Source organism: Oncorhynchus nerka, linkage group LG18 (assembly GCF_034236695.1).
Source record: "Oncorhynchus nerka isolate Pitt River linkage group LG18, Oner_Uvic_2.0, whole genome shotgun sequence".
NCBI lineage: Eukaryota > Metazoa > Chordata > Actinopteri > Salmoniformes > Salmonidae > Oncorhynchus > Oncorhynchus nerka.
The window spans coordinates 21,318,176-21,335,500 of NC_088413.1; the positions used below are offsets into that span (position 1 = coordinate 21,318,176).

The following is a 17,325-nucleotide window of genomic DNA, read 5'->3' on the forward strand; positions in this document are numbered from 1 at the left end:
ATTTATTAACCTGAACTACAATACATGTACCAGAGAAATTAATATTAACAATATTAAAAGCTAACCACTCTGATCATATTCCCTCCCTCAATGCTCCACAAGGAAGCAAAGAACGGTCATCAATGGCAGAAAGCGGATGAACTGAATCATTACTCAAAGCCCGCTTCGCGCTCAGAAGGGAATATCGCATCTCATCATCGTGGGTTGCGAGCTCAAACACTTTAGAAACACATTTCTCAAGTCAAGAACTATAGAAATGATCCCTGAAAGTATAGTCTTAACGTTTCTTTGGGCGAGCAAGGAAGCCTATGTTGGAGCAGTCATTCTGACTGACGGTTTCACAGCGCCCTCACTGTCACTACCTGACAGTCGCTTCTCACTGTATGCAGAGCGCGATACAGCAGCACGTGGCAGCAGCCTTACTATTGACCCGTATCAGGTATCACATTGTATTGAATGTAAAGTAACAGTTAATAAACATATAATATCATTTACTGGCTCACAAAAAGCACATATGTCCCAGATTCCCAGAATACATTCTCTAGTTGCCTAAAAATAAATAATGGGAGGTACCTACAGAGGCTGCTAAAAAGTTTTTGGGCGACTACTACCATTGGCTGAAACCACCAGTGGTATACGTTAGATAATATATTTATTGTTTAATACTGAACACAAATATAAAGGCAACTAGAACAATGTAAACTATTTTACTGTGATAGTTCATAAAAGGAAATTGTTCAATTGAAATAAATTATTATAATACATATCGATGGATTTCACATGACAAAGGTGCCTTTCAGCCCCGTCCTGTCGTCCCTGTTCCCCTATGACTGCGTGACCACGCACGCCTCCAACTCAATCATCAAGTTCGCAGACGACACAACAGTAGTAGGCCTGATTACCAACGTTGACGAGACAGCCTACAGGAAGGAGGTGAGGGGCGGAGTGGTGCAGGAAAATACCCTCTCCCTCAACGTCAACAAAACGAAGGAGCTGATTGTGGACTTCAGCAAACAGCAGAGGGAGCACCCCCCCATCCACATCGACAGGACCACAGTGGAGAAGGTGGAAAGCTTCAAGTTTCTCAGAATACACATCACTGACCATCTGAAATGGTCCACCCACACAGACAGCAAGGTGAAGAAGGCGCAACAGCATTTCGTTACACCTGCAATAACACCTGCTAAATATGTTTATGTGACCAATATAATTTGATTTGACTGAGCAGGGGCCCAGCCACCGGGGAGCCGGACCCAGCCACCGGGGAGCCGGGCCCAGCCACCGGGGAGGCGGGCCCAGCCAATCAGAACAAGTTTTTCCCCACATGTTCTTTTTTGGTTATCTGACCAGAACTTAAATACCCATCTAGGACAGTAAAGATAGTATTCTGAAATTGGGAAGTAGGGTCACTTCTGAGTTTCTTGTAAAAGGTGTTGTCAAGCAGCTGTCTATGACACTCATTTACATAAACTGTCCTATCCAGGAGTACAACCGACCACCCTTATCAGCAGGGTGAATAATTACTGACATATCGGATTGTATATGGAAAGATTTGGACTCCTGTTTGTTCTTACGGAGATGAGCAACATATTTTTCAACAAGTCTGCAATATGTCTCGATAGAGTGATTGCGATTGGCTGGAGGTATAAAATAACTCTTGCTTCTAAAAGGAGTCGGAGTATGTGCAGGGGAGAAACCTACTGGTTCAATAGAAATGTCAGGATTAGGGGAGCTTAAAGTATTCCCTTAAACTGATGTTTCTAAAAAAAAAACTTAAACATGTCTACCTTAACATCAACATCGTTGCACTGGGTTGTAAAGGCACAAAATATAACCCTTTATTAAGCAAAGAGAAATGGGCAGGGCTCAATATCTTGCTTGATGAATTAAAGACACAGTCCCGTGGGTTCTGGGACCGTGTGAACGGTCTCCTCTGCCTCTGATAGTGGTTTCTTCTTACCCCGTCGGGTGCGGCATCTCGTCGATGCGCGTGCCTGCAGCCTCCTCCGCCCTTCCGTCCGTCCAGTCTCACGTTGAATAAAAAACTATCACTGGAAGCCGATGAGGCGCTGGTTGTAGAGCGTTGATTAGACGGGGGTGGATCGAAGTAAGCGGCATCCCTCCCGCGTCTGTCATGGAGAGGAGGTACAGGACCTCCCTGGTCAGGGTTTCTCCAGAAGTAGACTTTTACCATCGGCCTTGTCTTTTTTGTCTTGGTTGAATTTCTTGATTTTAAGTTCCTTTATTTCTGTAGACAACTTGTCCTGGAGCGCTTGGTTAGTTTTCATCAGTTCATTGAATATGCCATCATCATTAACAGCTATTTGTAGAATATGCGTTTGTCTTTAATCGTGTTATCCATTTCAATAAAATCATGTTTCAACTGGTCAAGAATTTATGTCATTAAATCAATAGAGCATTTGTTCAGGATGGCACACCAGCGCTCACATAAATCATATATGCTGTCCCAATGATGGTTCTTTAGTATTGAAACCAACTGTGTAATGGTGATAAATTAATTAGTAACCTGAATTACAATACAAAGAAATTAAAATTATCAATATTAGGAGCTAACCACTCTGATCATATTCCCTCCCTCAATGCTCCACAAGGAAGATAGAACGGTCATCAATAGCAGAGAGCGGATGTACTGAATCATTACTCAAAACCCAATTATCTCCTATACAACGTCATAGCAAGGCTAAAAGGAACATTAAACAGTATTGAAACCAACTGTGTTATGTAATGGTGATAAAACTAATCAATAACCTGAACAATACATGAACACAATACAAATAAGGTAATATTAACAATATTAAAAGCTAACCACTCTGATCATATTCCCTCCCTCAATGCTCCACAAGGAAGCAAAGAACGGTCATCAATGGCAGAAAGCAGATGAACTGAATCATTACTCAAAGCCCGCTTCGCGCTCAGAAGGGAATATCGCATCTCATCATCGTGGGTTGCGAGCTCAAACACTTTAGAAACACATTTCTCAAGTCAAAAACTATAGAAATGATCCCTGAAAGTATAGTCTTAATTAAATTGAGGGAGAGCGAGGCTAGCCTCTGTTGGAGCTGTTATTCTCACTAACGGTTTCCCACCGTACAAAGAGCACACTATATAGTACCACGTGGCTGAAATCATGCTTATCGGGCTACTTTTCATTAATGGGTCACATATGGAATGAGTTATTGTCGTGTTTTATGCCCAAGAAAGCTTCATAAAATACATTTAAATTGCTCCACAATATAACTTTGCAAATGAGGGAGGTGCCAGAAGGAACTCATTGCAGTTTTTATGGGACTGGCATTGGCTGAAAAAGTCAATAGCCCACAATAGAGAAAAAATACAAGAAAAACATTTTTAGAAATCAAATGTAATTGAAAAGGTAGAGTTCTTGACTGGATTAAAATCACATATCTCCTATACAACGTCATAGCAAGGCAAACAGGAACATTAAAACAGTATTGAAACCAGCTGTGTTTTATAATGGTGATAAACTATTTATTAACCTGAACTACAATACATGTACCAAGAGAAGTTAATATTAACAATATTAAAAGCTAACCACTCTGATCATATTCCCTCCTCAATGCTCCACAAGGAAGCAAAGAACGGTCATCAATGGCAGAAAGCGGATGAACTGAATCATTACTCAAAGCCCGCTTCGCGCTCAGAAGGGAATATCGCATCTCATCATCGTGGGTTGCGAGCTCAAACACTTTAGAAACACATTTCTCAAGTCAAAAACTATAGAAATGATCCCTGAAAGTATAGTCTTAATTAAATTGAGGGAGAGCGAGGCTAGCCTCTGTTGGAGCTGTTATTCTCACTAACGGTTTCCCACCGTACAAAGAGCACACTATATAGTACCACGTGGCTGAAATCATGCTTATCGGGCTACTTTTCATTAATAGGTCACATATGGAATGAGTTATTGTCGTGTTTTATGCCCAAGAAAGCTTCATGAAATACATTTTCAAGTTGCTCCACAATAGAACTTTGCAAATGAGGGAGGTGCCAGAAGGAACTCATTGCAGTTTTTTAGGGACTGGCATTGGCTGAAAAAGTCAATAGCCCACAATAGAGAAAAAATACAAGAAAAACATTTTTAGAAATCAAATGTAATTGAAAAGGTAGAGTTCTTGACTGGATTAAAATCACATATCTCCTAACAACGTCATAGCAAGGCGAACAGGAACATTAAAACAGTATTGAAACCAGCTGTGTTGTATAATGGTGATAAACTATTTATTAACCTGAACTACAATACATGTACCAGAGAAGTTAATATTAACAATATTAAAAGCTAACCACTCTGATCATATTCCCTCCCTCAATGCTCCACAAGGAAGCAAAGAACGGTCATCAATGGCAGAAAGCGGATGAACTGAATCATTACTCAAAGCCCGCTTCGCGCTCAGAAGGGAATATCGCATCTCATCATCGTGGGTTGCGAGCTCAAACACTTTAGAAACACATTTCTCAAGTCAAGAACTATAGAAATGATCCCTGAAAGTATAGTCTTAACGTTTCTTTGGGCGAGCAAGGGAAGTCTATGTCGGAGCAGTCATTCTGACTGACGGTTTCACAGCGCCCTCCCTCACTGTCACTACCTACAGTCGCTTCTCACTGTATGCAGAGCGCGATACAGCAGCACGTGGCAGCAGCCTTACTATTGACCCGTATCAGGTATCACATTGTATTGAATGTAAAGTAACAGTTAATAAACATATAATATCATTTACTGGCTCACAAAAAGCACATATGTCCCAGATTCCCAGAATACATTCTCTAGTTGCCTAAAAATAAATAATGGGAGGTACCTACCAGAGGCTGCTCAGTTTTTGGGCGACTACTACCATTGGCTGAAACCACCAGTGGTATACGTTAGATAATATATTTATTGTTTAATACTGAACACAAATATAAAGGCAACTAGAACAATGTAAACTATTTTACTGTGATAGTTCATAAAAGGAAATTGTTCAATTGAAATAAATTATTATAATACATATCGATGGATTTCACATGACAAAGGTGCCTTCTCAGCCCCGTCCTGTCGTCCCTGTTCCCCCTATGACTGCGTGACCACGCACGCCTCCAACTCAATCATCAAGTTCGCAGACGACACAACAGTAGTAGGCCTGATTACCAACGTTGACGAGACAGCCTACAGGAAGGAGGTGAGGGGCGGAGTGGTGCAGGAAAATACCCTCTCCCTCAACGTCAACAAAACGAAGGAGCTGATTGTGGACTTCAGCAAACAGCAGAGGGAGCACCCCCCCATCCACATCGACAGGACCACAGTGGAGAAGGTGGAAAGCTTCAAGTTTCTCAGAATACACATCACTGACCATCTGAAATGGTCCACCCACACAGACAGCAAGGTGAAGAAGGCGCAACAGCATTTCGTTACACCTGCAATAACACCTGCTAAATATGTTTATGTGACCAATATAATTTGATTTGACTGAGCAGGGGCCCAGCCACCGGGGAGCCGGACCCAGCCACCGGGGAGCCGGGCCCAGCCACCGGGGAGGCGGGCCCAGCCAATCAGAACAAGTTTTTCCCCACATGTTCTTTTTTGGTTATCTGACCAGAACTTAAATACCCATCTAGGACAGTAAAGATAGTATTCTGAAATTGGGAAGTAGGGTCACTTCTGAGTTTCTTGTAAAAGGTGTTGTCAAGCAGCTGTCTATGACACTCATTTACATAAACTGTCCTATCCAGGAGTACAACCGACCACCCTTATCAGCAGGGTGAATAATTACTGACATATCGGATTGTATATGGAAAGATTTGGACTCCTGTTTGTTCTTACGGAGATGAGCAACATATTTTTCAACAAGTCTGCAATATGTCTCGATAGAGTGATTGCGATTGGCTGGAGGTATAAAATAACTCTTGCTTCTAAAAGGAGTCGGAGTATGTGCAGGGGAGAAACCTACTGGTTCAATAGAAATGTCAGGATTAGGGGAGCTTAAAGTATTCCCTTAAACTGATGTTTCTAAAAAAAAACTTAAACATGTCTACCTTAACATCAACATCGTTGCACTGGGTTGTAAAGGCACAAAATATAACCCTTTATTAAGCAAAGAGAAATGGGCAGGGCTCAATATCTTGCTTGATGAATTAAAGACACAGTCCCGTGGGTTCTGGGACCGTGTGAACGGTCTCCTCTGCCTCTGATAGTGGTTTCTTCTTACCCCGTCGGGTGCGGCATCTCGTCGATGCGCGTGCCTGCAGCCTCCTCCGCCCTTCCGTCCGTCCAGTCTCACGTTGAATAAAAAACTATCACTGGAAGCCGATGAGGCGCTGGTTGTAGAGCGTTGATTAGACGGGGGTGGATCGAAGTAAGCGGCATCCCTCCCGCGTCTGTCATGGAGAGGAGGTACAGGACCTCCCTGGTCAGGGTTTCTCCAGAAGTAGACTTTTACCATCGGCCTTGTCTTTTTTGTCTTGGTTGAATTTCTTGATTTTAAGTTCCTTTATTTCTGTAGACAACTTGTCCTGGAGCGCTTGGTTAGTTTTCATCAGTTCATTGAATATGCCATCATCATTAACAGCTATTTGTAGAATATGCGTTTGTCTTTAATCGTGTTATCCATTTCAATAAAATCATGTTTCAACTGGTCAAGAATTTATGTCATTAAATCAATAGAGCATTTGTTCAGGATGGCACACCAGCGCTCACATAAATCATATATGCTGTCCCAATGATGGTTCTTTAGTATTGAAACCAACTGTGTAATGGTGATAAATTAATTAGTAACCTGAATTACAATACAAAGAAATTAAAATTATCAATATTAGGAGCTAACCACTCTGATCATATTCCCTCCCTCAATGCTCCACAAGGAAGATAGAACGGTCATCAATAGCAGAGAGCGGATGTACTGAATCATTACTCAAAACCCAATTATCTCCTATACAACGTCATAGCAAGGCTAAAAGGAACATTAAACAGTATTGAAACCAACTGTGTTATGTAATGGTGATAAAACTAATCAATAACCTGAACAATACATGAACACAATACAAATAAGGTAATATTAACAATATTAAAAGCTAACCACTCTGATCATATTCCCTCCCTCAATGCTCCACAAGGAAGCATAGAACGGTCATCAATGGCAGAGAGCAGATGAACTGAATCATTACTCAAAGCCCGCTTCGCGCTCAGAAGGGAATATCGCATCTCATCATCGTGGGTTGCGAGCTCAAACACTTTAGAAACACATTTCTCAAGTCAAAAACTATAGAAATGATCCCTGAAAGTATAGTCTTAATTAAATTGAGGGAGAGCGAGGCTAGCCTCTGTTGGAGCTGTTATTCTCACTAACGGTTTCCCACCGTACAAAGAGCACACTATATAGTACCACGTGGCTGAAATCATGCTTATCGGGCTACTTTTCATTAATGGGTCACATATGGAATGAGTTATTGTCGTGTTTTATGCCCAAGAAAGCTTCATAAAATACATTTAAATTGCTCCACAATATAACTTTGCAAATGAGGGAGGTGCCAGAAGGAACTCATTGCAGTTTTTATGGGACTGGCATTGGCTGAAAAAGTCAATAGCCCACAATAGAGAAAATACAAGAAAAACATTTTTAGAAATCAAATGTAATTGAAAAGGTAGAGTTCTGACTGGATTAAAATCACATATCTCCTATACAACGTCATAGGGAAGGCAAACAGGGAACATTAAAACAGTATTGAAACCAGCTGTGTTTTGTAATGGTGATACACTATTTATTAACCTGAACTACAGTACATGTACCAAAGTAGTTTATATTTACAATATGAAAAGAGCTAACCACTCTGATCATATTCCCTCCCTCAATGCTCCACAAGGAAGCAAAGAACGGTCATCAATGGCAGAGAGCGGATGAACTGAATCATTACTCAAAGCCCGCTTCGCGCTCAGAAGGGAATATCGCATCTCATCATCGTGGGTTGCGAGCTCAAACACTTTAGAAACACATTTCTCAAGTCAAGAACTATAGAAATGATCCCTGAAAGTATAGTCTTAATGAATCTTTGGGCGAGCAAGGGAAGTCTATGTCGGGACAAGCATTTCCACTAACGGTTTAATCTAAATTGTCATTGTCTGCGAGATTTACAAAGGTAAATATACACCCGTTCATGGACACACAATATTGTTGATCAAATGTACGCCAATTACCATAATTATATTTAAAAATTGATTCATATTCTGTGAATGTCAGTACCCACAATACCTTGCTGGTAACAAGCACTGTTGACTGTGGCGGCAGAGCTGAGCTGGAGGTCAACTTTATATAATGATGTACTTGTTCTTTATAAATTTAAAACATGACCATATTGAAAAATGTGTTTACATATGTGTATTTTTTCGCGTTATTATAGTGAAATCTGCACAAGAAGTTTCGAAGACATTATATTTACATGGTGGAATCGATTGATGAGCGTACTGGTGCGTTGGGGAGAAGTGTCCTGACGGAATCATAAGAACGCATTTCTCGTTCCACTTTTCAATAGAAAGGCGCGCTACGCCACAAATTGATCTGCTTTGCGAAATAACGGCACAATAACATTAATATAAAGATATGATAAAATAAGTAAAAACGCATTCATTAAAGCATTATTAAACGTAGCTGGCTACACAAGCTGGTATCACGGCCGTAATTATAGGCCGTAAAAATACGTTTTAATGTGTCAACCTGGCAAAACGTTACTGAGTAACGTTATCTGACAGTGAGAGGCTAGGAATTTGCGTTAACTAGCCAACTAACAGCTACACCTAATTTCTCGCTGAACTTACCAGCAGCCACAGGAGACTGCTAAGGACGCTCATAATAATGTATAGAACGACGAATTGAATTGACAGCAAACCCATGGGAACCGTGTTTGAGTCCACTCACGCCGCTCAATTATTACCACAAGCCAGTCCTCCCCGATTCAGGTGCCAGCAGCTCATAGCTAGCCTTCGCAGTGCTCAGTTGATGAAATGAAAATAAACCAACTGCTGTCTTTTTTTTTTTAAACATACAATTTGATGATTGAAAATGTAGCTACCCAGCGCTGCCAAATAAAGTGATATCGTTCATGTCGCAGGTGCATGTCAGCTGATAATACAACTTTTGCGGTGAAAAAAATGTAAAGCCCACGAGCGCATGTCCATTCTATGTAGTTGGCTGAAAAAACAAATACAGTATGCAATTATGCTAAACAGCCTTTGTTTCCTTCAAAAGTCTTTATTCGTGCATTCATCACACTTTTCACTTGCATTCTGTCAAGTTATTTTCACACCAACCACACACTTCGCCGCTTGGATGAGGGAATGGTCGAGAAATGTGTTTATATGTTCTATAGCGTCTAATATAATGCAAATACGCAGAGTAACTATAAACCAGTTAAAGTCAAACCATTTAAGTTATTTAATATTCAAACTAAATACAGAGATACACCTTGAATCGTTGAACATAATTAAATCACTATCATGCTTACTGGTCAAAACTTAAAATCAAAACGTCTGCTCATAATATTGCTGTTCAGTAGATTTATATTACAAACAGATTAATAATTCAAATAAATAAATATAATCATTACCAATTGAGGTGAAATGTTGGTCAATTACATAGTGAATCAAGGAAACCTAGGTTGCACAGTACACTGGTAGGAGGGCAGGACAGCAATTTTCTTTCCGAAAAGTTATATTTTCAACAAAATTTGTTGCTGGAATGGAATTAGTTTTGACAGGGAAGACATGTAGAAAACAAGGCACACATGAAAAAAAGTTAGACTTCTTCCCCGCCTAATCATTACAAGCGTAATACACAACAGACAGAAGACGAGGAGTCTTAAAGGAATATCATGATCTTGCTCTCTCTTTCTCTCATTTGGAAGATCATCAATTGCAAGCATTTCAAAAACATACTACTATTGCTTCATTGTAGAATTCATTGCATTTGTAGGCTATGTATTGATCTGTATTATCTAGCCAGATGACCAAACTTGCTGCTGAATATATGCAAGTACGCCTGTGTAAACTGGAAAAAAACATGAATAGAAAAATACATGATTAAGACATTAAGATTTCAAATTCTCTTCCTTCTCCCATACCTTTCTCTCACTGGTAAAGGCATTTGATACAGATACTACACTTGACCATGCAGGCTCTTACTGTAATGTAAGTCACAGTCTTTATTTGACCGTTATTATATATTATTATATTACATACCTTAATGTGATACGAGCATTTTTTAATTTTTTTCTTTACCATAAATCGTTCTATATTATGAGTAATCAGAGATTAGTTACAACTTTCTGTAAACTGTCATTTTTTTGTGCTTTTCAAATGTTTGGCGAGTACTGCTTAAATACTAGGTGCAGTAATGTAGGCTATACATCACTGGCCTACTTGCAATGGGAGGAAAATGGATTGTGGAATTGATCCACGATTGGATAAACTGGAGAACTGAAACCAATGAGATGTCTGTTGCAAAACGGCAGCTTCTCTGCATGCTAGTGGAGGGGATGGTGACTGAGAACGTAGACTTAAAACCACAATGTTCCCCTGCAGATTGTTCATTGAATCCTTCACCTCCAGATGGAGGGGGACTCCAGTTCACCTCCAGTCCCCCTCCATCTCTTTTCCTTGTCTTCATCCTCACCTTCATCATCCTATTCTCCTCATCTTCCTCCACTTCTTCAACCTCCTCTTCTCATCATCTTCTTCCTCCTTCTTTAAACCCTAGCCTGGAACCTCCTCTTCCTCCTTCTTTAAACCCTAGCCTGGAACCTCCTCTTCCTCCTTCTTTAAACCCTAGCCTGGAACCTCCTCTTCCTCCTTCTTTAAACCCTAGCCTGGAACCTCCTCTTCCTCCTTCTTTAAACCCTAGCCTGGAACCTCCTCTAGAGTTGGCGGACCTGTTTCCTGGCCTCGGCACGCAGGCAGATGGGGAAGGAGGCATGTTGTTTCCTGTTCACCTGGTAAACAATGACAATGGTACCATTAAACAGGGAATTTAGCCGGGATGCAGGATATAGACTAATACACAGGACTGTGCTTATTTCTTGTAGCCTGGTCCCAGATCTGTTTTATGCTTTCTTTCCAACTCCTATGGTCATTGTTTGGCGTTAGTTGTCAAGGCAGCACGAACATGTCTGGGACCAGACTATATTTCTTGTAACAATACTGGAAGAGATTGTAGGGTATTTCAAGTTATTATCATTGGATACTTGCATAGATGCACCATAGTCCTGATATGCTTCTGTAGGTGATCTGAAAGGACTTGATTGGTCTTAAAGTGATATTGTGTCAATCTATCCAGATCTTTTAAGTAGAAAGGGAATAGGTCAGAGGTTATAGGTCATCGAGACAGACAGAACTGCGGTTCGCAGGTCCATTGAGAATAGGTCAGAGGTTATAGGTCATCGAGACAGACAGAGCTGCGGTTCGCAGGTCCATTGAGAATAGGTCAGAGGTTATAAATCAAATGAAAATCAGATTTGATTAGGTCAGAGGTTATAGGTCATAGATGAGATAAGAGATGAGTGGATTGTGGGTAATACTTATCTGCCAGCTAGCTCCTTCTTCATACAGGACTTGAAGGAAGTGAATCGCTCTGCGGTTTTGTAGCCCTGGGGTTTGTGAGCAGCAGAGTGGAAGAAATAGATAGGGTGGGAAAAGCGAGAGAGAGAGGAGATAGAAGGAGGGGGTATTGGGATGCTGTTAGTCAAGAGGGAAGCCAGGACCACGAGACCAAGAGAAATTGAACAGTAATATTTCAGACTCAAGACCCCATGCATAGGACATCAACGTAGGACTCGTTCAAGGGCGATTGATTGGCGTAGTATTAGAATGAATTCATACCTATTTCCGGATTATGCAACTGTCATGTGTAGGGCCTTGGGGTTTTCTCTGACCACATGCCTTATCTGACTAGGAAAAACTCTGGGCCCTAGTCATGATGACAATTGTAACTGTTTAACTTCACATACCACTAGGGGGCAGTAAAATACTTTGGAAGTGCAGGGAAGGTAGTCATTTACAACACTACAGACCTCCATATAACTGTGTAACTAGATTTGCTCTAGATAAAGATCTTAAAACTGCCACCACTTTTATGGCTGTCGACTAAAGTTAACAGTCAAAAGCTAGAATCAAATTACATTGTCCAAGTGTAACATAATATAAAATGAGAGCATGTCAAATTTCTAGTGATGGAAAACCAAACTAGATCATTCTCACTTTCTCCCTATCTCTCACTCTTCATACCTCTCCTCCACCCCCCCTCTCTCTCTTCATCCTTCTCTCTCTCTCCCTCTCTCTATCCATCTTTCTTCTCTCGCCTTTCCCTCCCACCTTACCTCCTTTCACCCCCCCTCTCTCTCACCCAAATTCTCCCTTCCCCTTACCCTCCCTCCGCGGTGCAGCCGGTCCTTCATAATGCCGATGAACTCCTTGTAGCTCAGCTGGTCGTCGTGGTCCACGTCAAAGATCTTGAAGATGGTGTGGACCAGGTGACGTGTCAGCTTCAGGCCCGTGGCCACGTACACAGCCCGCCCAAACTCATCTGAGAGAGAGAGAGAGAGCACGGTGGGGGATATATAGAGGGGAAAGAGAGGGAGAAGGGGTGGGAAAGCAATAGAGGAAGACAGAGACAAGATACAGATGGGAGAGACAGGAAGAGAGGGGGATACAAAAAAGAGAACAAGACAGAGGAGAAAAGTAACCTACAGCCATTATTCACAAGAGACTATTGAGCAAACGGGAAATATCTCCACAGATATGAAATCCTAAAATGGAGGCTTACCTTGGCCAATGGAGCGACTGGCAAAGTTGTACATCTGCATGGCGATGGCAAAGTCCTCCAGGTTGTTGAGGAATTGGAAGAAGGAGCGGAACTCGTCGAAGGTGATGCCCTGTGAAGTAAAACGACAGGGGATCCCATATAAGTGTGACACACAGAGCAATCTTTAACGGACACGGAGTGACAGACAGCTCTTGCAGTTCTCGGAATAGGGGGGATGCTTCAAGCTCAAACCCATTGGTGATGATGGTCAAATTGGTGACGATGGTATGATCATGTGACCTTTGACCCATGCAACTTTGGCCCCTTTGACTGTAGGGACTAGGCCTGGGAATGACACAACCATGCTACACATTTAATATGTTTGTGAATCAGCTATGAATGTGGTTCCTGAGTGGTTCCTACTGCAGACGTTGTGAGATCTGATCATCTGTGCAGCGCCACTGCAAAAATAGAGGTTCACAGGTTTCACAAGTTTCACAACGCAAGGGTTTCTGGGATTTCATCCTTGAAAATCAAACTTCATTATTAGAAACATAGACACACACTGGTTTGCAGTGTGGAACATGTAGACATATATTAGTTATGGGCCTCCCGAGTGGTGCAGTGGTCTAAGGCTGGTTTGAGTCCAGGCTCTGTCGCAGCCGGCCGCGACCGGGAGAGTCATGGGGCGGCACGCAATTGGCCCAGCGTCATCGGGTTAGGGGAGGGTTTGGCCCGGCAGGGATGTTCTTGTCCCATCGCGCACTAGCGACTCCTGTGGCGGGCCAGGCGCAGTGCATGCTGACCAGGTCGCCAAGTGTACAGTGTTTCCCCGACACATTGGTGTGGCTGGCTTCCGGGTTAAGTGGGCGTTGTGTCAAGAAGCAGTGTTGTGCTGTGTTGTGTTGTGTTTCGGAGGACGCACGGCTCTCGACCTTCGCCTCTCCCGAGTCCATACGGGAGTTGCAGCGATGCGACAAGACTGTAACTACCAATTGGATACCAGGAAATTGGGGAGAAAAAGGGGTAATTAAAGAAGACCTATATTAGTTAGTGGTGGTCGTTCCATTGATCTAGCAGAGCTATTGGCTTTGATGGCTGGAGCCCAAGGTTCCACAAGAGGTGAAGGCGTGCTCTAGTGACCACCAATAGTCTGTCTGTAGGTATCACTCATTTCAGCCCGAGCTGCATCACACTAAAACAAAGAATAAAAGAAAGGTATGAGATGCAGGAGGCTGGTCACACCTTAATTGGGGAGGACATACTCGTGGTAATGACTGGAGAAGAATCAGTGGAATGGTATCAAACATATGGTTTCCATGGTTTCTAGGTTTTTGATGCCATTCCATTTGCTCCGTTCCAGACATTATTTAGAGCCGTTCTCCCCTCAGCAGCCTCCACTGGGATGAGAGACTGTAAATGTGGCCTAGTGATGACAACACAGAGAGGCATTCTGAAGTGGTGACCAACACCAGTCTATTTCACATACAAAATTCTGCTATGGAAACATCCTGGTGGGGGTTCTCTACAAGCCCGACCTGTGGAACTTCCTTCTTCCTTTTCACCAAGTTTCCTCATTTTAAACACCCTTGGCTGAGGTTAAACCTCCACAAGTAATTTCCTTCACAAAACCAGTTAGCGAACACAGGTAGCCTGCTGCTAAGGTTCAACCTCCCCAAGTAATCTCCTTTACAAAACCAGTTAGCTAACAAACCAGGGTCCTTCACAAAATCAGTTTGCTAACACAGGTAGCCTGCTGCTAAGGTTAAACCTCCACAAGTAATCTCCTTTACAAAACCAGTTTGAACACAGGTACTGCTAAGGTTCAAGGTAAGCCACAAAATCAGTTTGCTAACACAGGTAGCCTGCTGCTAAGGTTAAACCTCCACAAGTAATTTCCTTCACAAAACCAGTTAGCGAACACAGGTAGCCTGCTGCTAAGGTTAAACCTCCCCAAGTAATCTCCTTTAAAAAAACAGTTAGCTAACACAGGTAGCCTGCTGCTAAGGTTCAACCTCCCCAAGTAATCTCCTTCACAAAATCAGTTTGCTAACACAGGTAGCCTGCTGCTAATGTTCAACCTCCACAAGTAATCTCCTTCACAAAACCAGTTTGCTAACACAGGTAGCCTGCTGCTATGGTTCAACCTCCACAAGTAATCTTCACAAAACCAGTTAGCTAACACAGTTAGCCTGCTGCTGAGGCTAGCAAACACAGACCAGTAGCGAACAATGCTCTCTAAATCAGCACAGTATGTGTGGACAGACAGGGAAGTGTTTAATCGTCTGACTAACTAGGACCTGTTGGAACTTAAAGTGGGAGATATGTAACGATGTGGAAAATGCCTTAGACAAACAGAGTGTGTGTGCCAGTGTGTATCTGTCTGCGCGGTCAACAAATCCATTCCGGGCGAGTGGCCCTTACCTGCCTGGTCCTCCTTTGATGCCCTGTGAACCCGATAGCCTCCATACAAACAGACAGGAGCCAGCCACCCCAGTGATACCTACAGACAGACTGGGCCATAGAGTAATCTAGAAAAGACTATTGGTGGTCACTGGAGCATGCCTTCACCTCCTGTGGAACCTTGGGCTCCAGCCTGCTAGCTCAATGGAACGACCACCACTAACTAATGGATGTCTACATGTACGACACCGCAAAGCAACGGGCGTCTACATTTCTTACTGAGACTTCTGATGAATGGATGAGTACGGCAGAATGCCTGGCTGACAGTGGACTTGTTGAACTGAGTGGGTTACCTAACGAGGCGTATTCAGGGCAACACCTGCATTGGAAGTAGACCTATAAGATGCAGGTCCACTAATTGCTTCAGTTAAAACTGTACGGCCCACCAACAGTATGAGAAACTCATCTTGAGTGGGCTAATTGACTGAGCTGACTTGTACATCTTTTAACATCGTGTTTAGGTATGTATCAGCTTTACCTCTAAGCCATAAGACTGCTGAACAATTAATCAAATACACACCGGACTTTGTTTCTACACTGCTGCTACTCGCTGTTAATCATCTATGCATAGTCACTTTAACCCTACCTATATGTACAAATGACCTGGACTAACCTGTACCCTGGCACATTGACTCTGTACCGGTACCTCCTGTATATGGCCTCATTTTATTATCATTTTTATTGTGTTCTTTTTTGTTGTTGCTTTAGTTGAATAATTATTTAGTCAAAATGTTCTTAAATCTATTTTCTCAAAACGGTATTGTTGGTAAGTAAGCATTTCACGGTAAGGTCTACACCTGCTTAAATACCATTTGATTTGATTTGATCGGGCGTGGGTGAAGAACCAGGGGTCCGTTCAAAATGACTCAAGGCAACAGTGAGGCAGAGCAGACAGGACGTGCTAAGAAGATGATTCGTCTCATCATTAGGGAATAGGGACAAACCTGTTGTCTCTTCCAGAGCGTGGACAGATAAAACACAAGAAGAATGTTGCATGAACACGAGGACAAAACAGAGCAAAAACACTGCAGAACTTCATTTTCCATCTTCATGCAGCCTACGGTTAAATAACTTGGGAAGTTTTCGAAGCAAAGTGCAGTGTAGGCAGAAAATCCGTCTTGGCTGTGGGGTGTGTTGATGCGTATCCAAACCGATAGATTCACAACGTGCTGTTCATGCAGATCAAGGCTCTATTGTACATTACACACATTGATTTGCCATTAAGGGACGGAAAGTGTTGCATAATATAATAATAATCGATCAGAAAAAAAAATGTAGGAGCAGAAAGTGCCGGTACACACACTTTACTTAAAAACGTCACTTTACACTGGATCCAACTCCAACTCTACATGAACACAACAAAGCGTTAGCTAGCGAGAGCCAGATAACTCAAAGACTTTGTATACGACACAGAGCACAACACACTGGCTTGTCGATCAATCAACAGTTATCACACATAGGAGTAGGGCAATGGGGTCAGTGCCATTGAGAGCCAGTCAGTCAGTCAGTGAGTGAGTCAGAGCTGGCCCGTCAGATTACACTGGTCCTTACAACTGGCCTTCAGGTGTTGGCCCGTCAGATTACAACTGGCCTTCAGGTGTTGGCCCGTCAGATTACAACTGGCCTTCAGGTGTTGGCCCGTCAGATTACACTGGTCCTTACAACTGGCCTTCAGGTGTTGGCCCGTCAGATTACACTGGTCCTTACAACTGGCCTTCAGGTGTTGGCCCGTCAGATTACAACTGGCCTTCAGGTGTTGGCCCGTCAGATTACACTGGTCCTTACAACTGGCCTTCAGGTGTTGGCCCGTCAGATTACACTGGTCCTTACAACTGGCCTTCAGGTGTTGGCCCGTCAGATTACACTGGTCCTTACAACTGGCCTTCAGGTGTTGGCCCGTCAGATTACAACTGGCCTTCAGGTGTTGGCCCGTCAGATTACACTGGTCCTTACAACTGGCCTTCAGGTGTTGGCCCGTCAGATTACAACTGGCCTTCAGGTGTTGGCCCGTCAGATTACAACTGGCCTTCAGGTGTTGGCCCGTCAGATTACACTGGTCCTTACAACT

The 17,325-nt window shown here is 42.7% G+C and overlaps 1 protein-coding gene and 6 non-coding genes across 9 annotated transcripts in view; all 7 read right to left on the minus strand.

Annotated features, from left to right (window-relative positions):
* Positions 1-63: 63 nt before the first annotated feature.
* On the minus strand, positions 64-279 carry LOC135562040 (small nucleolar RNA U3). Its single transcript, XR_010459863.1, has one exon. It is a non-coding gene; the product is annotated as a small nucleolar RNA U3 (small nucleolar RNA).
* A 2,546-nt stretch (positions 280-2,825) lies between these two features.
* Positions 2,826-3,041, minus strand: LOC135562038 (small nucleolar RNA U3). The gene has a single exon (XR_010459861.1). It is a non-coding gene; the product is annotated as a small nucleolar RNA U3 (small nucleolar RNA).
* Positions 3,042-3,572: 531 nt separating this feature from the next.
* On the minus strand, positions 3,573-3,787 carry LOC115123044 (small nucleolar RNA U3). Its single transcript, XR_003862551.2, has one exon. It is a non-coding gene; the product is annotated as a small nucleolar RNA U3 (small nucleolar RNA).
* A 531-nt stretch (positions 3,788-4,318) lies between these two features.
* On the minus strand, positions 4,319-4,534 carry LOC115123042 (small nucleolar RNA U3). Its single transcript, XR_003862550.2, has one exon. It is a non-coding gene; the product is annotated as a small nucleolar RNA U3 (small nucleolar RNA).
* A 2,549-nt stretch (positions 4,535-7,083) lies between these two features.
* On the minus strand, positions 7,084-7,299 carry LOC135562037 (small nucleolar RNA U3). The gene has a single exon (XR_010459860.1). It is a non-coding gene; the product is annotated as a small nucleolar RNA U3 (small nucleolar RNA).
* A 531-nt stretch (positions 7,300-7,830) lies between these two features.
* Positions 7,831-8,046, minus strand: LOC135562039 (small nucleolar RNA U3). The gene has a single exon (XR_010459862.1). It is a non-coding gene; the product is annotated as a small nucleolar RNA U3 (small nucleolar RNA).
* Positions 8,047-10,902: 2,856 nt separating this feature from the next.
* The window catches only part of micu3a (mitochondrial calcium uptake family, member 3a), a 47,278-nt gene continuing 40,855 nt past the window's right edge, over positions 10,903-17,325 (minus strand). For all 3 annotated transcript variants that reach the window (XM_065003744.1, XM_065003743.1, XM_065003742.1), the window contains 4 exons: positions 12,816-12,924; positions 12,418-12,575; positions 11,576-11,640; positions 10,903-10,989 (listed from right to left, as the gene is read on the minus strand). In XM_065003744.1, coding sequence (XP_064859816.1) covers positions 10,983-10,989; positions 11,576-11,640; positions 12,418-12,575; positions 12,816-12,924 — 339 coding nt within the window. In that variant the 3' untranslated portion in view covers positions 10,903-10,982. The remainder of the gene's footprint in view (positions 10,990-11,575; positions 11,641-12,417; positions 12,576-12,815; positions 12,925-17,325) is intronic.